This window comes from Pseudochaenichthys georgianus, chromosome 15 (genome assembly GCF_902827115.2).
Source record: "Pseudochaenichthys georgianus chromosome 15, fPseGeo1.2, whole genome shotgun sequence".
Lineage (NCBI taxonomy): Eukaryota > Metazoa > Chordata > Actinopteri > Perciformes > Channichthyidae > Pseudochaenichthys > Pseudochaenichthys georgianus.
Genome location: NC_047517.1, coordinates 23,560,017 through 23,586,062, shown reverse-complemented (window position 1 = coordinate 23,586,062; position 26,046 = coordinate 23,560,017). Strand labels below are relative to the sequence as shown.

At 42.6% G+C, this 26,046-nt stretch overlaps 2 protein-coding genes across 2 annotated transcripts; one reads left to right on the top strand and one right to left on the bottom strand.

Moving 5' to 3' along the window:
• The first annotated feature begins 3,910 nt into the window (after positions 1-3,910).
• On the top strand, positions 3,911-8,949 carry LOC117459790 (BLOC-2 complex member HPS6). The gene has a single exon (XM_034100900.2). It carries the CDS (start codon positions 4,340-4,342, stop codon positions 7,142-7,144), a length of 2,805 nt encoding a protein of 934 aa, XP_033956791.1. The 5' UTR covers positions 3,911-4,339; the 3' UTR covers positions 7,145-8,949.
• A 1,785-nt stretch (positions 8,950-10,734) lies between these two features.
• On the bottom strand, positions 10,735-24,136 carry prom2 (prominin 2). The gene is made up of 24 exons (XM_034100894.2): positions 23,982-24,136; positions 22,744-23,082; positions 21,486-21,541; positions 20,938-21,143; positions 20,681-20,801; positions 20,232-20,295; positions 20,016-20,105; positions 17,481-17,677; positions 16,810-16,884; positions 16,520-16,583; positions 16,229-16,385; positions 15,551-15,703; positions 15,328-15,451; positions 15,134-15,222; positions 14,471-14,555; positions 14,222-14,365; positions 14,056-14,124; positions 13,843-13,935; positions 13,709-13,762; positions 13,533-13,613; positions 12,356-12,424; positions 12,161-12,250; positions 11,967-12,079; positions 10,735-11,836 (listed from the first exon to the last, which is right to left on the bottom strand). The coding sequence occupies exons 2-24, from the start codon at positions 22,997-22,999 to the stop codon at positions 11,785-11,787; spliced, it is 2,502 nt and encodes an 833-aa protein (XP_033956785.1). The 5' UTR covers positions 23,000-23,082; positions 23,982-24,136; the 3' UTR covers positions 10,735-11,784.
• Positions 24,137-26,046: the final 1,910 nt, after the last annotated feature.

The window sequence follows — 26,046 nt, the reverse complement described above, 5'->3', positions numbered from 1 at the left end:
ATTGGGGGGCGGTGGTGGCGAAGTCGATAGGGAAGGTCTTGGCAACTGGAAGGTCACCAGTTCAAGTCCCGGCAAGACCAAGTGCTACTGAGGTGTCCCTGAGCAAGGCACCGTTCCCTACACTGCTCCCTGGGCGCCGTTCAAAATGGCAGCACACTGCTCCTAACACTAGGATGGGTCAAATGCAGAGAAACAATTTCCCCACGGGGATTAATAAAGTATATCAAATCAAAATCAAATCAAAAATTGAGATTAGAATTCTTTATAGTATGCCGTCAAAGCAAAAAAAGGAAATTAGTACAGTTCCTCATTTGCGCTTATCTAGGTATTGTTTACTGCAGGTTTCAACCTGTGCTCAGCAAATATAGAGCCAGCATTACTGCGTGTCTTTATTGATTTCCATAGTGACATGCTCCTTTTTTTGTTTGCACATCAGTCTGTTTCAAGGTCAGAGGCCGAGTTCAGATACTAAAGCTAGATCTAAAGTCAGTTCAGTATCTTGCTCAAGCAAGTTGTCCTACTTCAAAACGTACTTATCACTACCAAAGCTGTGACACAATATTGTATTGCTCTGTAGGTCCCAAATGTTCAAGTTTTAACTGGAAGTTAACACCTGAATGGCACAAATTATTTGACAAATCATTGACTATTCAAAGCAAGGTACAGCAAACAAAAGCACAGCACATAATACACTGAATGAAAATATACTCATTTTTGCCCCTTAACCTGTTTTCAACTTGGAAACAAAAAGTTGGTTGAACTTTTTGGACAGACAGTATCCAACGTAAAAAATAATTCAATATTCACTAAAACTAAGGATCTAGTGGTTGACTTCAGGAAGCGGAGTACCGCCCCAAGCCCAATTACCATCGTGGGCATGGATGTGGACATTGTGGACAGCTACAAGTTCCTGGGTGTCCACATAGACAATAAACTGGACTGGAGTAAAAACACTGACGCCCTATATAAGAAAGGCCAGAATCGCCTGTATTTCCTCAGGAGACTCAGGTCCTTTAACGTCTGCAGCACTATGTTGCAGATGTTTTATGACTCGGTGGTCTCCAGTGTGATCTTCTTTGCTGTAGTGTGTTGGGGCAGCGGGGTGAAGACAGCTGATGCCAACAGACTCAACAAGCTCATCAGGAGAGCAGGCTCTGTCCTGGGAGTGGATCAGGAGTCGTTGGCAGTGGTGTCGGAGGGGAGAATGCTGAGGAAACTTCTCGGCATTCTGGACAACGGGTTTCACCCCCTGCATGCCACGCTGGTTTCCTACCGGAGCACTTTCAGCCATAGACTGAGATCACCGATTACCACCACACAGCGCCACAGGAGGTCTTTCCTCCCAGTGGCAATCAAACTCTTTAACTCTTCACCCCTAAGTAAAGGGCACTGAGAACTTCCACACCAACACTATGTGCAATATACATATCAATATAATTAACATCATTGCAATACACTCACTGCTATATATATATATAACTATGTGCAATATTATATTATATTATATTATTATTATTAGTATTATTAAAGGAATGGTCCACTCATTAGATAATTAATCAAAACTTCAGTATTTAGTGAAACGTTATGTTTAAACCATACCCTGAAGAAATCAGCGATATTCCCCGGTAAATAATGATTTTATAGCTCTTTTTTATCAAGACCTGTATATTCCGTCTGGCCGCCGCCATGTTTGCCATTTTCAGTAGTCACGTGATGGTCGTGACGTCATCCATGCGTTCACTTTGTCAACACACGGAGTATTTCAGTTCGAACTCGTCAGCAGAGGAACAAGTTTTGACCAATGTGAAGAGATTGGATGGGGGAATTCAGCCATACATATCAGTATGACAATACGACACCCTCTGTCCTAAGACCCTGACATCGTACAAGGAAAAACTTCCGAAGAAAACCCCCAGTTTAAAGGGAACATGGGAGAAACCTCAGGGAGAGCAACAGAGGAGGGATCCCTCTCCCAGGACGGACAGACGTGCAATAGATGCCGTGTGTAAATTGAAAAGATAATACATTTGCAACATAGGTAGTCCAAATGTTTGGAAATGCATGTGTGTATAAAGGGAAGATTATATAAGATACTATATGTATGCATGTAGTACCACCCTTGCTAGCGATTCCCTCTCTAGTTTAGCATACTCAGCTTCGTTGTCCCTGGCCATAGAATCACGATTTTATGGAGCCGGAAAAACTGGGGGGAAATACACACTAGCCGGTACTACGCTATATGGAAAGGCCACCAACAACTGTCCTGGCCTGGACGTTAAAACGGGGCTAGCCGCTGCAATGGAAATGCGCTATAACATACCTTATTCTTACTCCGAGCACTACTTCTGCTCCTCCGTCGCTTCACACTTGCAGAGGGCGATTTCTCTACTGGCCGAACTGGTGTCCTGGTCGGTGATGACACCAGAAAGACCGATGGTACTGCATCTCCATTGAGTAATGGTTGTTCTTTAAATCCCATGTTATGTTTGATCATACTCTCAGAGTAGTCGTCCGGAAATGTGAAATGTTCGCTGCATACATGAGCCTGTAAATCTCTCGGTTCGGGCCGGCCACATTTCGCTAGCCACTGCCTCCGAATGTACTTCTTATGCTTACCTTTTGGCAACAGATGGAACCGAGCATTCCGTGGATTGTTCCTATCCGAATTATGGCAATATTTCGCGATACAGTGAGGCATATTTGAATAGAGAAACTACAGTAAATAACATGGAGATCAACGTGTCTTCGAAAACCAAACGCATGGATTACGTCACGTCCGGGAAATGGCGGCGCCCACAGTGTTGATGTTATTTCGGTATATAATCAGTTTAAAATCACTGATAATGTCATCGGATTAAAAAAAAAAAAAGAGAGACTGGCAGAGACTGGTCTGTTTTATCGGATGATAATTTTTAAAAAATGAGTGTCATGAGCATACCATTCCTTTAATAATGCTATGATAACGTGCAATTACGTAACTGCCACTACGTTTTAATTTTTGCACTACTAACTATTAAATACTGCTAATAATAATTGCATTGATTGTGTGACCTTCTATGTTTCTACGTTTCATGTTGTCTGTGGATGTTTAATTGCTCTTTTTGCTGCACTTTTAGTGTACAGTTTTGCTGCTGTGTTTATTGTGTTTATTGTATTTTGTTACTCTGGCACAACAATTTCCTTCGGGATGAATAAAGTCTTATCTTATCTTATCTTACACTCAATAGCAGGGATGGATTGTAAGTACATTTACTCAATTATTGCAGTACTGTTTTGACAAACGTGTACTTTGCTTGAGTATTCCCATTGTATGCTATATAGGCCTATACAATTTATAGGCAAATATTTTACGTTTCACTTCCATACATTCATGGTTCATGTGCTTTATGAAACACATTATATGCTTTTACAATGTGATTCAGTAATGTAATATATCAAGTATTTAAAATAAGTGACTAAAATGTGCTCCACATTGACACACTACAACATAACAATTATATGACACTGAATAATACAAAAATAATTAAACACTTTAAAACCAATCTGCATAGCCGACTGAGGACTTTTACTTTTGATACTTGAATTGCATTTTGCTGCTACATTCTACATACTTTGCTGATAATGCTTATGTAGCCTACTACATAAGTAGCCTACTTAATTCAGGACTTTTTACTTGTAATATAGTTTTTTAAGAACATGGTATTTCTACTTTTACTTTATTAAACAACCTGAGGAGCTTGGTAATGGAAGGCAAATATCTGCTTTTATAGAAGCAGATGGTTTTATTCTCAATGTAAATTGTAATTGTTATTTTTAACGCAAACATGTTAAAATCCTAACATGAGTTGTGTTTAAACGGTTTAAACCATGGTTTACACTTGCCTTAGTAGTTACAGATGACTGCAGGCCAACATGCGGTGGGGGTCGCTCTTCCCTCCGCCTCGACACACTCTGGACCGGCCTTCTTTCAGCTCCTCCCTGCTTGCTGTGTCGTCGGTATCCGGAAATTAACAATCCCGTGATGTCAGGGGAGTGTTAGCATAGCATCGGAATGAGTAAAGTGCCTCTTTCGTTTCTGCTTTCAAACTTTTTCTGCGGTTACTTACTTCTGTCGGATAACAGTTTAGCTCCGACATGAGGCTGCCGGGTCGAAGTCTGTCGGAGGATGTATCCTTCCGCACGGACGGGGTGAAGCCTCTCACCGGACCTAACGGGATGCCGCTCGGTTAGTCTCTCCGGAGCCCCAGGTCAGATTTATGAGCAACACAAGCTAGCAGGGTAGTTCATACTTTGTGGAGAGTTTATTACATTCCTCTGCTCAGGCTGAAAACTGAGAGTTATGGCGCGCCTGGTGTTGGAGCAGCTGTCAGATTTCGGGGACTATACTGGCGGTAAGGAGCTGACTGAGATCTTTAAACTGACTAACAATAACGACCTCAAAAACAGCCTGTCAAATGTTCGCCTGAGCCCAGATGGACGTCATGTTCATGTCATCCTCCGCAAGCCTAAAGTTGGTCTTGTGACTTTTGACAAGTATGAAAGACCCCATGTTGCTCAGAACCAGAAGAAGCTGGATTTGCGGCTGACCGTGCCTATTGTGGATATCTTATATTTGGACCATAATAACAATAGCAGCAGCAGCAGAGGCACAGCAGCTGTGGCAGTGGTTTATGAGAATGGAAAAGCGGAGTTTTGGAAATTCCAGGAGTGCAAATCTGGCTGGCATCTCCTGCAAACATCAGATTTGTGCAACAGCCCCCGAGCAAAAGTGGTGTCTGTGTGTGCCTGTTCAAATCTGATCATCTGGTGTGAGGAGAGGCCACCTTCAGAGAGCACCCCTGCCCTCAGCTCCACAAGGAATAAGCTGAGATACTGTGTTTGCAGACGAGACTTCGAGGTGGAGGAGGGGGCTGTCAGTCTGGGGGGAGTGAAAATCGCCCTCCACAATAATCCTAAATTCACTGTGGTCAGCTCGGGTGAATATGTGCATCTTCTTCCTGATGTGAAAGTGAAGCCGCAGTTGTGTATCTCCAAATTCTTTCTCTCCTGGTCCCCTCGCCATGACACCTTCACAGTCAGCACCACGTGTAACAACACTCCCCTGAAAAAGCTTTCGGCTAAAGAGTCTGACTTGAAGAGGTTGGTGACAGACTGTTTGGGATACTTATCGACTCTTCAACCACCTGAGATCTACGACTTCTACCCTACAGGATGTGGAGGCCTGCTGCTGCTGCTCAGCACGGGGTGGGTGTGTCTTCTGCAGAAAGATGGGACACTGAGACAGGTATACAAACTGGCAGAAAACTGCATGGTAAAATGTGGCACTCCTCAAACAAGCCTATGCATGTACCAGGACACACTGGCTCTGCTGATGGGGCAAAACCTGCATCTGATCGACGTGAACTGTGGCAGAGAGATGGAAAAGATAACGCTGAAGAAAGAGGGGTTATTGTATGTAAACAGAGCTGAAAGATGCGCCCCTCACCTGCTCTCAGAAACTGGACTTTTTGTGGTTGTGAACAGGGAGATGAATTCCCGAGATGTCAACAACTTGAAGCCTTTTGGTGTCGACTCAGTGGAGAGTATTCACCCTGGAGAGCTCCTGGTAGAGGCTGTGTTTGAGGAGGCTTGTAAATACTACCAGCAGAGGAGCCTGAGCAGCACTCAGCTAACTGTAGACACACTAAAGAAAGGGGGCAGGTTCCAGGCCCCCATCTCTTTATCCACCATCCTCAGGAACTACCTCAGCACAGGGTTGAGGCAGAAAGGAGCTGAGCCCTTGCAGAACGGAGATGACAACACAGCGGGGCAAGATAAACTAATGGGGTCTCTAGAGGCTGAGCTCAAGGCTCTGGTCTCTCTGGAGGAGGTGAAGGGGAGTTTAGTGAGGGGGAATGTTAAAGAGGTGGAGGCAGTGTGTCAGAGTCTAGTTGAGAAAGAAGTAGCCAGGCTGATGTTGGCCTCAGAGATGGATAAAGAGGCTCTGCTTTACCTCAACTCCATCTTCAGCCTGTTTCCCTCCCAGGCGTGGAGAGCAGCGCAGGCCGCCCTGCAGCTACACTACAACGGGGAGGGGTCTCTGTCCAGCAGGGCTTCCCCAGACGTGTGGAAAACTGTCCTCAGTCCTGCCACGACGTCCAGCCCCCCATCCTCCCTCCCATTCACAAACGGCGGGCCAAAACACAATCATAGTCTCAAAGGTGATCACGTTGCTAACTGTAAATCCCAAATCTCCACTTCCCCCGCCGACATGCCTGTGTTTGAGCTCCTCTGCTACTCAGTTTTTCATTTCCAACCCAGCTGGCTGCCCCGCTTCCTGGAGCTGGCCCAGCGGCAGCAGGGCTCAGCAGGACTCGGGTTGGGCCTGGCCTCTTCTTCCTCCTGGGGCTTCTCCGGTGGGAGAGCAGGGGAGGGCGGGGAGATCAACATGCCGCTCTACAAACGAGCGCTGGCCGCCTTGTCCTGCCTGACCCCGGACCAAGACAAGCGGCAGGACCTGGAGGTGGAGCTGCTGCTGGTCAGTGGGCGGCCCAACGCCATCCTGCAGGCGCTGAGGACCCTCATGGCCAAGCAGCAGTGGGAGCGGGTCACCATGGTGGCCCAGAAGTTCTGCAAACGGAGTCCGCTGCTCAACAAGGAGATCTTCACTACTCTGCTGTGCGAGGTGGCTCAGCACAGAGACCTGGACCCCTACCTGGACGTGCTGTGGGCGCTGTGCCCTGAGGACCTCACCGTCACCACCATTCTCAACTTAGTGCTGAAGAACCTCCCCTCCCCAAACACCCCACCATCCTCCTCCTCTTCCTCCTCATTCTCCATGTCCAGTACGACCTCCTCATCCCCTCCTCCCTTCGCAGACTCCCACAGCAGCCAGTTGACCATCGGGCTGTTGAAACCTCTGCTGAAGAAAGTGCTTCAGAGGGAGACCAAGCCTAGCCAGCGCTACGCAGACATCCTACAGTCACCCACGTTCCCCCCTCCTGCCCCCCCACGCCAGCCCAGAACTGTCTCAGATCCTAACACAGACTCATCTCTCGCAAACGACACCACCCCGGATTATCTCGCAGAGACACCCGCACAGCAGTCACCCCCACACACGGCTGTCCAGAGAGCAAGGGTGGCACTTCCTGCTAACCCAGTCTGAATCACAAAGACATGAACAGACTAAAACATTTCACACACAACCCGACCAAACTGTGAAGCAGCGTGTGTCGACAATCAGAATCAGTATGTAATAGATATATATCATGAGTGTAATGCAGTTAATTGTGATATTTGATGGGGGTTTTAAAAAAAAAAAAAAAGTATTGATATGAAGTATGACTACTAGAAACTATGAAATGACTGCTGAAGATCTTACCGGTGTAAATACTTCAGGTAATTTTAAGTCTTAATGTGTGTATATACTGTATCCACAATGTTATTTATCTCTCAAGCCTTAACTGCACGTGGATGAGAATGTGTTTGCTTGCATCAAATAAGCTTAGCCTTTATCAAAATGCCTTGGTAATATATTGTGTTAACAGTGTAGTGTGTCTCTGCTCAGTAAAACAAAGCCACTAACTCTCATTATTGGAGTTTATCAAATGTACAATATTCTTTGGCTTTTAATGTGAGCTGATGTCTGCTAATTGTAGCCAAATGTAGCTGCCTTTCAGTAGTTGATCATGCAGTGGGTAATCTACTGAGACAAGCTGGCCTTTGTGTTTGAAATGTTTGTTTTAAGTGGTATGGTTTAGAGGAGGGGTAAGGGGTCCAAGGTTCCTTTACTGACTTGGTTTTGTACGTAACATATCATAAACATTAACCTAGTTTTGAAGGACTCAAAGCAGACCATGTAACCAAAGTAAAACAAACCCAATTCCTGTCATCCATTTGTCCCTCGAGACTCCATCTTGTCCTCTTTTCTCCCTCCTAGCCCAACTCACAGGACATTCCAGACGTAATACCCTGTAAAAGTGACTCACAGTTTGACTTTAAATTCAATTCCGGAGGTAATTCTGTTAGGATTCCAGTGTGGGTTTGGTGCTCAGCGACTAGGCGCCCTGCTGCTTGCATAAGGTCATGTACGTTTATGGACCCGGTGAGGGTCTAATGTCATTAGAGATGTTAGGTCCTCTCTTGGTCCTGTTAGTATTCATGCTCTGAAACCAATTGCACTTTTTTATCATCCCAGTCAGTATTGTGTGTACCATGCCTCTGTTTAAATGAATGTTTTCTGATTGAGTGTGCTGTAAACAAAAGTATATTTAAGTGCCTACTGATGCTAATGTGTGAGCAGTATATAAAGCTTGTTTTAGATGGGAATCTTTTGTATGTTGAGCCTTCTGAAACAAAAGGTTTTATTTTGTAACAATCTTTGGAAGACTACTAAAATATCAACCCTGGGTGGGTGGGTGACTGACAGAGAAGCTCTAAAAGTGACATTGCGTGACAATCAGACTCCAAAATGCTGCAGAACAATCAGAGAGCTTTTCACAGCGCTGCTCTTCATTTACAGAGCCGTGTCACATTCCTGCTGTGTCTCCTCGGCTTCTCTCACTCTCTGGAGAAAGAAGTGGTGGCAGAAGCATTGGGTTGTGTTTTTTAAATGACATTTTAATTTCTAATATATGCTGACTAAGATCTAATCGTGTCCTTCTAAGCTCTGTACACTTTAAACAATGTTCAGTTCAGTGCCACGAGTGTACCTTCACTGGGAACTCCCCGACTTCCCCCTACTCAGCCTGATTGAATCACTGCTCAGATGTTTAATATTAATTTGCCTTAAACTTTGCTGTTAACAAATAATAATTCCTTTTGGGCTCGACATCTGTTCACATCTACATTTTTACTTTGTCTACTTTTGGTGGTGCTCTCTAAGCAAATTGGAAAATATGTATACAAGTATTTATGAATCGATGTATGCTATTAAACTGAAGATAAAACTTCTGTCCCGAGTTTGACATATTAACTCACTTGTTGAAAGCTTGACATATAGATTGTGATGTGTTGGTTTAAATTGCATTACACTGTGTTCCTCCATGGGACTATACACACAGTCAAATTAACAAGACATGTTTCTGCCAGCTAGTTGTTATGGTACTATCAAACGTGTGTATCAAACTGCCATGTTCCTGTTTCCACAGATTGCTGTAGTTCTTGTTTGTTCAGCGCTTTGAATACTTTCCATTCATGCTGTACTGCACAACAATAGGTCCAGCTGACAGATCACATACTCTTCAATGTCAACAAATGAACACGTTGCGGTCTGTTTACTCTTTTGACATGTTTCGCTCTGGTGAACAGAAATGAACTTTTATCTGTGTCTTAATCCTTGCTGGGTGCTTGAATATTAGGAATGTGGGCCGAGACAGACCTTGAATTAGATTTTTCATAAGGTATGGGAACCCTGATTTAAGGTTGTTTTACAGTCCTTTACAGCCAATGCAGTCCGACCTAAAAAACAGTCTGACGTAAAAGCTTGGCTATGTCTTGTACACACAATTATTCATTCACATGATCCACTGCCGCCACTTCTAAGTTTCACCATATCCCTTCCATGGACAAATCCACTTATAGCTGTGCGTGTGTGTGTGTGTGTGTGTGTGTGTGTGTGTGTGTGTGTGTGTGTGTGTGTGTGTGTGTGTGTGTGTGTGTGTGTGTGTGTGTGTGTGTGTGTGTGTGTGTGTGTGTGTGTGTGTGTGTGTGTGTGTGTGTGTGTGTGTGTGTGTGTGTGTGTGTGTGTGTGTGTGTGTGTGTGTGTGAGAGAGAGAGATCTAGTTGAAGGATTTCAGTGTGTAAATGCTCTCAAATGTGTGGTGGTCCGGGGCCTTTAAGAGGAATGTTGTTACCCATTAGGCTTCTCTTACAAAAAACCTGAAAATAAGAAAGGTGGGACACCGAGTTGCCGGTTCTCAGCAAACAGGCAGGGTCCACACAGGGATGTGAGGATATATGATCACAGCAGTGGAGTATGTTTAGAGGCGGAACGTGGAGGGTTGTTATTCCTGTATCTTTAGAGTAAGAGTGCAATAAGAGCCTGAGTCCTCCTAAAGGGCAACAAACAGTCAGATGGCTGCAGAATAACCTGATACCTTGCAGCCCTCAACCAATCTATATATTCTCCCTCTTTCTTTCTCTTTCATTTGTGTCACACATTTCTTTCTTCAAATTGAGTTTCTCTTCGTCCAGCCTCTCCTTTTACAAGATGTTGAGTCATAAGGGAGCTGTATGCCATCGATTCACTTGTTCTAATTATAGATGGCATCCTGGAAACAAATTAATCCAAACAGGCTGGCCCCACATGTCCTCTGCTCGACTCTGAACAGCCGACTATATGTAGATACAGGGCTGCATCAGTGGATAGATTACTGCATTAAAGGATACTTTCATAATACATATTATAGTGTGGGGCCTATAATGATATCTCACACAGGTGCTTTAAAACGGTCTGTGCTTAAAGAAGTCTGTTACCACATTTCTGTTGTAAATTGAACATAATCTAATCAAAACAGGTAAGCAAGATTCAATTAATATCTACCACAAGCATCATAAAATGCTATTTGTAGAGACTATTTGGTACTTTGATAACTTTTCCTACAAACTACTGCAGTGTGATGAATGTTCATGCACAAAGAGGTATGCTGGGTGATCAATGTGAACTGTGAAAGCACTTTCATGACTTGTGTGACTGATCTCTGAGATTCCACTCACGTTACGGCTGAAATGTAGAAAAATGCACAGCAGACTCGGTGAATTTGTTGATCATGGGAGATTTTTTACTTAGAATAGTTTTCACAGGAGCTGCAGAAATGTTCACAACCTTTGAAATCACATTGAGCAAACAGACCATGTAAAGTGCTGTGTAACAGAGACAAACACACCATCTAGTAATGAGTCCAAAGTTAACACACAAACAATCACCTTTCTGGAAATATAAATCAGCCAAAATCATGAGATAAAAAAAATATTCACAAGCAAAATCAGAACCTTAACTGCATTGAGTTGAGCATACAGCAGTGACACAGTCACACAGAAAGAGTGTATTCATTTTATGATTCAAATAAAAAAGTGCTTTGAATTCCATTATTAGTGCAAAAGTCATTAAGAATATAACAAAAAAAAGTGTTTCACCTTTGGACTTAAGTTCTCGAACCATGGCGGTAAACAGACAGAGGCTGGCACGTTATAAAAAGCCTGTTGGCACGGTAACCCACTGCTGAACACCCCCATTGTACCTTAATGTTTCAACAAAAATCAGCTTTGTCGTTTGAAATATAAAGCAAACATACCCAGAATCCAGCAGCAGCTGAGTTAAAATATTAAATAGTCACAAAACATTTACGTAATAAAACAAGTCTCTTTTAAATGCATATTTAAATATGAAAAAGTCCCTGCAGATTCCCTTATGCCCTGGGGTTATTTAAAAGACGCTTTTTGTAAAGTCTGTCATGTATTGTATAACCACTGCAGCCACTTTGCTTATCCACCCATACAGTACAACTGGAATGAAAATACCTCGCAGAGTTGACAAATATAGATCCACACACCAAATAGCTCCATTAGACGGACTCTATCGTGTACCGTTTAACATTTTGAGCACCAGGCTCTCCCTCTGACTTCTGATCTGTTTCAACTTTGCTGTCTTGATTGGATTGTTTTTAAAAACGTGTAAAAAGGTAAATTCACATTTATTTTCAGTCTTTTCATCGGAGTGACAATGTGCCACATCTGTGCAGGAGTGCCCCATGTGTCTTCAGTTTGCGATGACGCAGTTCTGTCTGCAGTCCATATGCCGTCCTCTCAGGTGAATTTCATCTGGGCCCGGGGGATAGGGTTCATGATTAAGTGGTCGCTGGAAATAGAGAAATTGAGAGCACTCAAAGGCAGGATAGCACGGTCAAATGAATGTGGTTTTTGCACAACACGTGATTATGTGTGTTTAAACAGAGCTGGCAGATACTTCTTTTGTTAATGGTACTTACTCGAAGGCATCAGAGTACTTCATCCTCCTGTAGTACTTGGCTAGTTTCATAGAAAAGATGATGCCTGGGATGAAGAAGATCATGCACCAGCCCAAACTGAACCAGAACGCATTCTAAGGAGGAAGAGAGAAATCGTTCAATAAAAATCAATAAGTGATGAGGATTGATGTGTTTAAATAACATGTGATCCTCACCAGAGAATCCACAAGGTGAGAGCAGAGGATATTATCCACAGAGTCCACAGCTCCTGCCACCGGCCCACAGCGGCCCACCTGCTGTGTGATCTGAGGGGGATTACACAGATCAGTGACAAACAAACAAACATCACACACTTAACTTGCTTTGAGTGCATGTACAGTTATAGTGTAAAGATATGTAACACAGTTTACCGTGAGATTGGCCCAGTCAGCATAAACAATGAAGTAACCCAGCTGACAGTCGAGAAACTTTCTGCTCTCCTGGAACGGTGAGAGAAAAAGAGAGTAAATTCTTCACATTTTCTCCCTGCTTTACAGTGGGGGGTCATGAGGAATCAGTGGAACGCCTGGCCTCCTCAGCATGTGGAATTATGGGTAAATTCTCTGAAGTGACCCGTAAATAACTTCAATGGCAGTATGAGCAGTGAAGGCATGGCAATTATTTAACCATTATTTATGGAGCACATTTAATGCACAGAGGGAATTCAAACTGCTTTAAAGTATGCATTTAAATATTAAAAGATAAGTCTGGTGGTATTATATATTTTTGTTACTGACAAGAAATCCCATGAAAAGATCAAAACAACAAATGTGTCCACTCGTGCAGTGTAGAAATACAATGCTGCAGAGATTTGGAGTCAATGCGTCACATGACATGGAAGCTATTCAAATAAATCAAGACGTGTTAGGAGATAACTTAATTTGAAGTACAGTATTAATATAAAGTCAAATAAGTCCTGCAATCCAATAAAATAGGTGTGTCTTACTTGTCCAGTATAGTAATAATAACTATATCTGGTTTGTATTAGGAGGAAACTGGTCACATGATATGGAAGCTATAAATTAGACATTTTTATGAGGGACTTTGATCAAATAAATGCTGAATTTTCATAGCAATATTCATATAAAAAGTAATAAATACAATAACAAGAGGTGTCCAGTGTAGTAATACAATGATGCACTGATTTGGAGTCACTGACGTGGAAGATAGGGAAAATAAAATGAAATGTTCTACACATATTTCTGTGACATCCATTTATGAAACATCCGTAAACGAAAGAGTCGTGCCACATATGGCAATTGTTTCAGATATTTTAGTATCATTTTCCATTAAATGAAGTTAGCTCGAAAAAAGAACCAGTTTTTAATTGCTAAAAAGCTTGCATAAGTACAATTGAAGACTCAAACAACTGTTAAGCAATGTGTTTCGTGTGCTCTGCATGTGGAGCGAACAAGCACATTGTTTCAGTTACCAGCAGCCCACACCCCCCTCGCCCCCCTCTGGCTTAATGACTGACCCACCTCAGGCATTAACAGACCACATGCAGCACTTTTTCTTCGAAACTCATGTGACTGTGCCTCTACTCACGGTCCTGACGATCTGTGTTGTATTTGTGTTGAGGAAGTCTTGTGCTGTTCCCACGTTGCTCAGCACCTCCCCCACTGTTCCCTGGAAGAGCCAAGGAGGAGAACATGAGCCACAGGAAGAAAGAGAGGAAAATAGCTTTGGTCTATGCACTCCCAGGTGTTATTCAGTCTACTTACATTGATTTGATCTGCGATGGATCTAAAGCTGTTGATGGTCGAGTTCAGGTTTTCCTGAGGGCGAAAGCAGCAGATGTTTAAACTAGGAAAGAAAAACAGAATACAGGGATGTGGAGATGGGGCAGGATACTCACCAGTTGTGGGATGATGATTGTTTCTATGTCTGCCTGGATCTGCCTCAGGTCCCTGACCTCATTTATAAGCTCTTTTTTTATTCCATTGTTTGACTAGAAACATGCAAATAGTTGGATATAAGAACATAACTGGCAGGACAAAAACTGGATTCAATCAGGAATCATGTGATGTGTTGCACAGAAAAGCATTGATTTAATATACATGTGACTCACTTGAGCAGCAGCGAACAAGTCCAGTTTATCTGCTGTGGTATTCAGATTGATGCTGGAAACCTTGTTCATCTAGGAGAGAGGCAAGCGATGAGGTCATAACTACATGTCACACAAGGATGCATTTAATGACAGTAGGTTTACAAAAAGATACATGAGCAATGGTTACCTTCTCCGTGACAGCAGTGGAGTCAAGATTTGAAGCCTTGTTGGAGAAGCTGCGGAGTTGTTTCTGTAATTCGGGGCTCAGGAGAGTGACACTGGGCAGAGTGATGACTGTACTCTCAAACTCCTGCTGGATCTGCTCTGTGTACTGAGTGCAAATGACAAACACATTTTAACTTATGTCCGATAAAGTTGATGTACGTTTGAGCATTTTGATTTGTGAACAGTTTGAGAGTAATGACAGGAAACTTACTTTTGATACATTGAGTAAGTCATCAAGGTTTATGAGCTCATACAAGTGGAGTGTTGTCCACAGAGGCTGGTTTTGCTTACAGTCTCTGTAAACAGTGAGTCCAAATTATTTGTACAGCATTTAATCACAGTTACAACTGAAGGGTTTTATGAACCCTGGTAACTTAAGAACCACAGATACAGATAACTAAATAAACAAACGTAAAAACTATCTGTGTATTTCATCTCACAAAAGCAATAAACTCGATGAGATAAGCCTGTCAGTCAAATTCAAAAAAGATTGCCTCACTATCATAAAAGCGATTTTCCTTGCCGAGAAAACTGTTTTCAGTCCGTAAAATATGGATATTTCCTGTCTTTCTCCGATTGATATAATATTTTACAGAAAATATCTAGCTTTTGACCAAAAAACAAGACATTTAAACTTTAAAGACATCACCTTGGACTTTGATTTAAAGTGATTGACAATTTTCCCTTTTTTCTGACATTTTATAGACCAATGGATTCATCCAAAAATAATAAATAATAGTTTCAGATCTACAGGTGTATTTCTTTCTGTGTGAGAGGTAATAATAATAATAATAATTTCAATTTATATAGCGCCTTTCACAAAACCCAAGGACGCTTATAGATAGCACATACCTATAGCACATACAGCACATACCTATAGATATCAGGGATAGTGATGTTGGTTTTCAATCCCAAAGATTGCCTTAAATCGAACCATGGAGTAATACCTGGAGTAGCCAAAAGCTGTGGAGAGAGAAGGCAGTGTATTAACTCAAAGATGTCTAACAGAGGACTGTAGTTTATGTTTGTGATGCGTACAGATACCGGTGTGTGTTTTTTTATCACTACCTCTAGCAGCTGTCCGTTGTTCCAGGGCCGACAGATGAGGGTGTAGAGGTTCCCGCCCAGCAGGAACAGCAGCGTCACCACTATCATGAACAGCCAGGAGAAGAGGAAGCTGAAACCTGCACCCCTGAAACCAACACAGGACGAAAGGAGGGGAATCCGTTTTAATGTTCCCCTGTTCATACGAGCATATGAGACTCAAAATTAAACTGACAGCAGCACTCACATCATGAGGAAGGTGCCTCCACAATCCGCGGTGCAGGAGCGCTCAGTGGGGTCGTCTTTGGGTGACAAACCCAGGGGGCCCAGCACCAGACCCAGCAGGTAACACACCACCACCAGGAGGACAGCACAGCACAGGGCCACAGCCACTGCCCATCTGGAGAATAACAATAATAATAATAATAATAATAATAATAATAATAATAATAATAATAATAATAATAAAGCTTTATTTATATGGCACTTTTCATACAACACATGCAGCTCAAAGTGCTTTACAAAATTACACATCACAAGTGAAAAATAAACAACAAGAAATTCCCCTCAGATTATTTGTTTAGAACTTTACAGATACATGCAACAAAATATAACATTTTAACAGGTTAAGAGACACAAGGAGGTAAAAGATATGATAATAGAAATAATAAAAATAATAATGAGTACTCTACAACAAAATACAACTGAATCGATGCAACAATATAAAATATAAAACCCCATAAAACAAAGTGAACATATAGGTACAACAGAAAGAAAAAGAAAAAGATAATAGTTATAAAAATGCCATAATTCTAATAATGGTTAAATGATTCAAAATTTTCAAATATAATAAACACATTAGGATAGATGTTTCGGGCTTTTCTTGCATTTGATCACATGTGTTGGCAGGCCCCAGGCTTCTTACCTTATTTCCTCGGCTCTCTCGATCTCTGGTGTGTACTTGAACATTTGGCTCTGCACCTGGTCCAGAGAACCCATCAGGTCCGTCAGAGAGGATAAAGGGATGTCATTGGTGACCTGTGAGATCTGCGTTTTTATGTTGCCCAACAACTGCTTGCTGCCTAAAACCACACACACACAAACACACACACGCATATATGTTTTTTTTTAAAATGCTCTTATCTTACAGTTAATTCAAACTAATATTAAGAGAGAAGTAAAGGCCTGAAGTGTGTGACAGTATGTGCACACTCACTTTGAACTATACCCTTGGTCTCATTAGTCACCCGCTGGGGGATGCTGTCGAAATAATCCTCCATCTGAAAGGAAGTGCAGTTTCTTTCATTATATCCAATAAAAAGCATATAGAGTTGAGAATGAATTGTGTCTTAGTTCTTTTGAATGAAAAAGTAGCTTTATTTTTGTCAGCCTATTTAACACTTAACATCTTCACTTTAAAGTGTCCCTTAACAGTTATTAAATTATTGTCATTTGAATTGATTGATGATTATTACCATATTTGTGTTTATTCAAAATGGCACTGACCTCCTTGATTTTGGATGGGAGATTAGTTTTATTGACTTCATCCATTGCAGACTCGAACTCACTCAAACTGGGAATCTGTGGAGAAAACCAGAGAGAGAAACATGCAACCATAATCACGTAATAACATGTTATACTTTAAACTGACAGAGGGGGGCAGCAGACCTCAACAAAACAAGCATTACCAGGTTTTCATAGACGTTAATAAAGAGCAAGAGTAACACAATATAATGAGGATGGATTGTATCTATACTTGTGTCAATGTACTATTCTTGTCGTAAGGATGGAGATGACATATTTTACTGTAGATTCCATCAAAAAGAGCTAAAAAAAAGACGCGAGAGGAGAGTTCTGTATGTGTCAGAATTGGTGGAGTGTAGGAGGAATAGAGAATAACAGATGGGAGGAGAAGAAATTAGCTGTTCTCATGAAGAGCTATTATGATGTGTCACCCTGTCTCAGCCTGCGTCAGAGCTTGTTTGACTGCATAAATGATTCTTCCTGTTCCTCATGGTGGTGTATCGTCAAACACAATAACAACACTGATTCTCAATCTGTACGGAAGTCAAACCTAACTCCTCTTTTGCTTAAAACACTTGATCTGAGGATTCTATTAAAGAAAAGAACACAGGAATATCCCCCGACAAACTAAGATACACAACATGAGTGCTTACAGTGATGGAGGTATCCAGGGTTAGTTTCTCTAGCTCAGGCTTCAGGTTGATACAGCCAACGCAGCTTGCATTGGATATAGTCTGAAGCATGCGATCTTTAATGGCAGTGAAGTTGTCCTGGAGGCGCTCCATGCTGGACTGCAGCTGGGTCAAAGATGAGTTCAGCTGGCTTAGTCCAAGACTGGTGTTAACAGTTTCTGCTCACACAAATGAAAAGCACACAGATGTTATCCAGGGTATGCATATCTTTGAAAAGTCATTGTTGCTACCTTGCTTTCACAAGTGCTTTAAAAAGGTTAAAATGAATGGAAGATTCAAGAACATTTTTGATTGTTTGGTGAGCTGTTTGGTCTGTTTGGTCATCCAGCTGTTAAATTAAAACAAAGTCAATAAATTATATATCAGCACTTGTTTCCACACATATCCGTGAGTACAGCATATACAGCTAAAATACAATTACATTAGGCAGGAAGCCATCTTTAGTCTTCTTATCACTCTAAACAAGTGCAAATACATATGTATTGTATACAAAATTGAAATTACATAATAATATATATAATATTTTTATAGCGCCTTATAGGAAACCCAAGGTCGCTTTACAAGTCGGGTAGGGGGGGGGAGTAGGGGAAAAAAGGCAGACAGGTTAAGGGGGGGGGGGGGGGGAAGTAGCGGAAAAATAAACCTATTAAACTAACTATACAGTGGGGAAAGCCTTGGTAAAAAGGTGTGTTTTGAGGGCTTTTTTGAAAATGTCCAGGGTTGAGACGCTGCGGATTTCGGGGGAGAGAGAGTTCCAGAGGGTGGGGGATGCCACACTGAAGGCTCTGTCACCAAAAGTCCGCAACCTGGTGCGGGGGGTGGAGAGGAGATCCTGTCCAGATGATCTTAGCTTCCGGGATGGAGTGTGGTAGCGGAGAAGGTCAGACAGGTATTGGAGGGCGAGGGCATGGAGGGATTTGTAAGTCAGAAGAAGGAGTTTATAGGTGATACGGTGCTTGACTGGGAGCCAGTGGAGGTGGATCAGGGTGGGGGTGATGTGCTGCCAGGGCTTGGTGTGAGTGAGCACCCTGGCAGCCGAGTTCTGCACATACTGGAGCCTGTCCAGGGCTTTACTGGGAACCCCGAACAGGACTCCGTTGCAGTAATCCAACCGGGAGGAGACAAATGCATGAATGAGGGTCTCGGCCACGGAATCAGAGAGTGATGGTCGTAGACGGGAGATGTTCCTGAGGTGATAGAAGGCAGACTTAGTGACGGATTTGATGTGTGACTGAAATGAGAGAGTGGAGTCAAGGATGACACCCAGGTTACGGACTTCGGGAGACGGGGAGATGGAACAGCCGTCAATGTGGAGGAGGAAATCCCCAACCTTCCGGAGCAGTGTTTTGGGGGCCACAACCATGAGCTCAGTCTTCTTACTGTTGAGTTTGAGTAGATTTGCTGTCATCCAGGTTTTTATGGCATGGAGACAGTTGACCAAAGACTGTGGAGGGAGCTGGGCGGATGGTGAGGTGCTGAGATAGAGCTGAGTGTCGTCAGCGTAGCAGTGGAAATTGAGACCGAATTGACGTATGATCTGGCCAAGGGGGAGCATGTAAATGGTGAAAAGTAGGGGACCAAGCACGGAGCCTTGGGGGACACCATGGTTGACTGGGGCCGAGGGGGAGGATGAGCCGCTGATGCTAACAAACTGAGACCTGGTTGATAGATAGGACTGAAACCATGACAGAGCTGTGCCAGTGATGCCAAGGTTGTCAGAGAGGCATTTCAGGAGGACTGTATGAGAAACAGTGTCAAAAGCAGCAGAGAGGTCGAGGAGGATGAGAATACTGATTTGTCCGGAGTCAGCAGCGAGAAGGAGGTCATTAGTGATCTTGAGGAGGGCGGTCTCTGTGCTGTGATGTGCTCTGTAGGCTGACTGTAGGGGTTCGTAGAGCTCATGGTTGAACAGATGTTGATGAAGCTGGGCCATAGCCATGTTGAAAGTAAATTCACATTTTTGACATAAAATAAAAGGAAAATACCTAAGAGACATGATGTGAGATTACATTTGTTCAATCCTTGGCTTTAAGGAACCAATGGTTTTGCCACATTTTTGAACATTCATTTGTTCTTTTGAAGATGTCCAACAATCTGTCAATATCGCTGTCACAGATTTGTTGAGGACAATATGCAACATATATAGCAGTAACACAAATAAATACGAAATAGATTGTCATTCCTAAAACCAGCATGTGCTTTCAATCCTGGGCCAAAACACAATGATTAAACACTTTTCTTGAGTTCATTCGTTTGCAGCTATCTGTTGATAGGGAGCAAATGTCATGAGGTTTATTATTTGTATTTTAGGAAGCCTGAAATACTGTTGAAAATGTACTCTATGCAAACACTAACTCACACAAGGCTTTCTCAAACGCTACAATGTCAGGGTAGGAGGTGAAATCCAAAAGGCAGTTAAAGATCTCCCTTCAAATATGCACACAAGCATTAACATGCTCAGTCTGAGACAGGGCAGAGCATGCAGGGAGAGAATACCTTGATCCAGCAGTCTAACAGAACTCAGCGCTGGGTCCAGTGTTCCTTTGAACTGCGCCTTGATCTCTTTTCCCAACTGAGGTCCAATGGCTAATTCATACAGGCACACAGATGCGAGATGGTTGGTTACACATTGATAACAGACACTGTATCACAGCTGTTACAGTGAACAACAAAGTGGTTCCTCTATTTTTACATTATTAGTTCCCTTCTTACCATCCAGGTTTCTGCTAACCTCCTCCACGGTTCTGTAGCTCTCATTTACCACCTTGTCGATTTGCTGGATATTGGTAGAGGGAAAACCAAGTATTTCAAAGTAAGATATGTGGTGAAATATAGCAAACAATGTAACTGACTGATTGCACAAGCCAATCACACATAGCAGCTTTTCTTCAAATGAAGAAGAGCAAACAAAACTAGCCTGCATTTCCCTCAAACCTTTTTTTCCTTTCTCTTGTATCTTGAGATAAGAGTATTGACACTGCAGAGTGCTGAGCTGGCCCTGAATCATAGGACTGACTGGGGAATTTGGAGGTCTGTTTGCATCTCACACAATAGCTGTCGGGTGCAGGACATAATGTGATCTCTGATAAATGCTGCCAGACCTTTGACTTTTGTATATTTCCATACCAAGCTGTTAAATCAACAAGAGGTTTTTCTCTTACCTGAGGCACAGACGTGAGGTAGGAATGGATGTTGTTTATAGATTTGTTGAGCTCCACTTGACTCTGCTCCACGCTCACTTTGATGTCTGTGTTACTCATGAACATGCAAACGTTCCCAGCACTGCAAATATGCACAGACAAACACACACACATTGTGTCATGAACATAATCCAAGGGAGACATACACAGGCAGTGAGGCATGCACATTCAAGCTGTCTTTATTTGTTGCTAATTTCCGAGAACACACAAACACTCACAGGATAATGGCTGTGGTGCCGAATGCAGTCCAGTAGATACTTCTCCTGTGACAGTTAGTGGAGGATGTCTGCTTCTGGTACATATTCCCACCACAGTTTCCACAGCAGCGACAGCATGCCAACAAGAACCCAACTATGGGCATCAGAACGATGTATAGGACACCAATGGCTGTGCACACCAGGAAACCCACATCGTACACCAGGAACTAGACACAAATACAGAACAAATCCATTATTGTGTGACAAGAATGTTCTAGAACAGTGGTAGATACTTGAGATAGGGTGTGACGTCAAACACTGTGAGACATCACCAGGCAGGACAGTAGTTTTACTTTACTATGGTGACAGTCTACAATTAGAGCATATGAAAGAGTCTCAGTGTTTCAGTTGACTGGGAAAGATACACAAACATAAAGCTGCTTTAACATTTAACATTCTCCGATTACAAGCTCAAGTTGCTCCAAGGTGGGAGTTTTTTTTTCTTCTTCTTCCCACAGAAGTACACAACAACATCTTGGAATATGTAAAACTCATCCACATTCACTTACTTCTCTGAGGTTTCCTTGCAGTTGGTCAGGATATTGTACTATGTTCATGATCAGATCTGAAACAAGTCAGAAAGAAAACAACTTTTTGTGTGGTGTTATAATAGCAAATAGCTATCCAACTGCGCTAGTTTCTGTCTTAGTTACTCATGTACAAAAGCCTGGCCATGGGGACAATGTGTCCCGTGCTCCATACAAACATTTGTAATCTCTTGCATTGTAAAATGGAAATCTGACACCTCCATCTTGTGGTTTCTATGACACTAGGACCGGTTACAGAAGAGGTTAGATTTGTATGAACAAACAAAGAATCATAAAACAAAGCGTTTAGTTTATGTCCCACTGAATCCAGTTATTCTGGATATTATTCACAAAACTCAGACATATCTGAGAAAACGTGTTGTTCACGCCAGCTATTTCTGAAGCTCTCACCCTCCGTCCGTGTCACAGAATTTTACAGTCTGGCATAAATGTCCTAGAAACTTGCATTTCACCTAATTGTTATGCATTTCTCCTCTTTTTTTATACCTGTTGTGTTCACTTTGAAATGAAAAAGGCAGCAGAGGGAAACATTTGTAATTTATTTGCCCACATTTATGAGCTTGGGGGCTTATAGTGAAGCAGAAACCCAGAGTTTACACTAAGCCATCGTGCCATTTACCTTTTCACAGAGCGATGGCAGACACTGTGTTTAGTTTAAACAGCTGTTGATTCCTAGCGGTTCCCATGGACAGTTCTTAAGTGAGATAAAGTCTCTTCATGCCTCATTGCGAGGCTATTGGTTGAGATACACTCACACAATCTATTTCCAAAACAATGATACTAGGCAAAGGTTGTTAAACATGTTTTGTGTACATTTGTTTTTTCTGTGAATATCAATACCAAGCAGGAAGTAATAGAGAAGGGGTTTATGGCGCAATTACGACATGTCATTGCCAGACGAAGGACTACAGGTGCGACACAAGTCTGAGTAAGGGGAAACACTGGCCTAAATAAACATCAGAGCGGGACACAAAGGTAAAAGATTGACCTGGCAAGGAACAGAAACTCCATACAATTACCGATTAACCGATCCTGACATCTTTCTCTATTGGCAGTATTAGCTTTAGTGACAGAGTTCAAACTGATTTGTCACCTCTGACTCTGAAGGGAAAGAGGACCGTGTGTGGAAAGATATCAATGTGACTTAAATAAAACCTTGTGTAAACTGAAGTTAGAGATTCAAGATGTTTGAGTGGTGAGTAATACCAATGACACTGACCTTTAGGAAAGGCGTTCGGTTGGACTGTTTGGAGGAAGGAATGGACAAAACCTGACAAAAACCCCATGACGTCCTTCTCCATGTCCTGGTACTGGGGCTGGGGGACGCTCTGGGGGGCCGCAGCAGCTGGACAGGCAGCGTGTGGGGGGACGGACTGGGCCAGACTGAGCCCCAGCAGCAACACTCCTACTGCGGCCCTGAACGCACCACCACTGCCCTGCCACCTCCAAGAGCTCACACTCTCATGTAACCCCATGTCTACAGGTGGGACAGGTGTGAAAAGACTTGTCCAGACAGAAAAAGTAATCACCTCATGGCACAAGCTCTGTCTTGATGCGTCTGCAAATAGAACAAATGAACTGAATACAATGAAACACTCAAACAAGGCAGGAGAGTTACAGATTGAGAAGAAACCCACAGACTGAGTCACACAGGAAGAGGTTGCAGCGAAGTTTGTAGCACCAGAAGAACTGTTAAAACTGTTTCTGCAGAAGAACAATGGCATTTAGTTAATGGGAAATATAAATGCTAAGCCTACAGTATTTCACTTCTCAGGAAAACAGTGACCTTTAAGCTTCTATTTCATACTTCTATAATCTAGCAGATACTTTGGAGTGGGTCATCGAGTGACCGAAAAACAAATGACCGAGAAAAGTCTTGGCCCATGAAGGGTTATTAAATGCGTATGACCGTGGTGCCAGCACTGTGTTCATAGTGTAATCACACAAAAACCGCATCACCTCTGTTTACCTAAACATGGGCTTGACTCTCATATCAGCTGACAGTAATTGTGTTGTCAGGTGTTTAGACGTATTTTGTCTTCGCAAAAGGACAATGTTTGAATATCAATCAACACTTATCAACTGTATGCTCTTTGTTCTCTTAAGCAAATAACTCCAAAAGGGGAACATATATAGTACACTTCTTCTTACAGGTAAAGCAAGCTATGGAAAACAGAGAAAATTGTCTTCTTGTTGTTTAAAAGACTTAAAAGAAAGAATAAAAACCATGATATTTAACATGTACCTTCTGTACATATAGGAGCTTTGTAAACAAACTGTCAGAGCAATGCGTCCTGGTCTAGGCACTTGTCTAGATGAGAGTGTGGGAGAGGGTGAAAAAGTGTGTTCAGAGTGAAAAGAGGACAGATACGGAAGGAATAGAAAAGTACATGAAAACAAAATGTAGACGCAGGAGGAAAGTGAGCATTTTTGCTGTTTTCTCTTAGATGAACTCACCTTGCTTGGTCAGACCGTGAAGGACAGTCGTGCTGCTCTGATCTCCAGTAATTCACTGAGGGGAGTGCGTGGAAACCTGATAAGCTCTGCTGTTGCTGTAAAGTTGAACCTCACTGTGTGTTTGCCTGGAGAACACTGGCACTGAGAGGAGAGGGAGGGAGAGAGGCGAAAGGGAGGATCTTAAAAAGGAGACACAGGGAGGGAGGGAGTGACGTGGGAAAGGAGAGAGTTGTGGGAACAAAATAATTGAAAGATACTCACAAACAAATGGTATTTCTGTGTCAGGGGGAAATACAGGGTTGACTAATGTGTTTGTAACCATTTTGCGAGGATATTATTAAAGTGCTATTTTTTTACAAGTGGGAGGTGGACCGAACATCCTTTAGGGGGGTCGTCGCCTCCTCTAGGGGGGTCCAGGAAGATATTTTTTTTAAATATTGAAGTTAAAAGCATCAATCTGGTGCACTTTGAGAGCAACATCAACCCTACCTTAATAATACCTTAAAGGGGACATATCATGCTATATTTGAACAATATATTGTAGGGCCATACCTATATAAAGTATATAAATAGTTTTTTTTTCAAAATATCAAACAGATCCTGCATTTTAGCCATGCCTCATTTCGCTCTATTTGCTCTTTCCACCCCTGTTTTTGCAAGGGCTGATTCTGTGAGCTGTACCACGCCCCCCAGCAGGAGAGCGTGAGTTTCACAGCGGCTGCCAGCTGTGTTTACTCGCATCATTCAAAGAAGACGCGCTGGCTCTGGAGCAACTACAACAAAATGAACATATGTTACTGTGATTAAATTGTAATACACATTTCGAAATAATGCCGACATAACAACATACTAATACCGGTTAGTAAAAACGATGAATTAATGCTTTGACAAGTCTGCAGACAAGACGGCAGGCGGAACACCTTTTAAAATGCTTGTTTTCTGTATGGAGATTGGGTCGACCAGGCTAAGCTAACATTGTATATGCTCACTCCACACTCATAACAACGGCTTACAGACATAAATAAACCAGCGACTGTATTCACCATGACACAGACAGTCTGTGGTTTGTACTCGTTTAACTTTTGTACAGTTTCTGAACAGATATGAGGAGCTGTGATCTCTGTGTGCTAACTGCTAACAGCTAATGGCTGATGTTTTCTGGTTGAATGTCAGTAACGGCAGGCTGAGATCCTCACCGCTGATTGGCTTCCGCGAGAACGCATCAAGTGAATTTGACGCTCGAGTTGAAAAAATGGAACTCTCGCGTTTGACACGGCACAGTTCAATCGCGTGATTCGCGCCGCGTCCACCACTTCATGCTCGCCGTCGGAGCGAATTTGCATCTGTTCGCATCTCTGCATTGACTTTACATGTAATCGCGCCGCCCCCAAACATCGCATCGCGTCCGGTCTGAACGCAGCATAAGAGTCATGTTTCTGACTGTTGTCTGTCAGTTCCGTTGCTATGGTTCCGTTGTTATGTGTACTGAAATGAGAGCCGGTATAATTCCACGCGCAAAACAAGATAAAAATTGGAATACGTTATTTTAGTGTCTTAAAAGTAAACTGAGGTATGAAGGGTTAATGTTACATCTTAGAATAATTTTTATAGTCATGTTCTGTATACATACTAACATATAACGGCCCGTCTACACTACAGGCATCGAAAAATGCTTTCAACGCTTCGCCCATTCACTTGAATGGGGTGACGTAGTTGATTTTGAATCTTCGCCGAACTGCATTGTGGGGAGCGGAGCGTGGCTTTGCATCGCGAGCATCAAAAGTTGAGCAATGTTCAACTTTTGAGGCTCGATGCTTGGCATCAGCCAATCAAATCATGCGTATGCAAATCTGACAGTACAAGCGCTAGCCAATCAAACCGCGTGTATGCTGGGAGAGAGAACGCAGGTCATTTCCTCATATTCAAAAAAATGGAGCGGTAGTGAATCACCCGGTGCTGTATGATCAGTCTCTGTTCATCTACCGGGATACAAACAGGAGGAGCGAGGCATGGAGGGAGGTGGCAGAGACAGTGGATGAAACTGGTAGGTTTTCGCCTGTTTGGG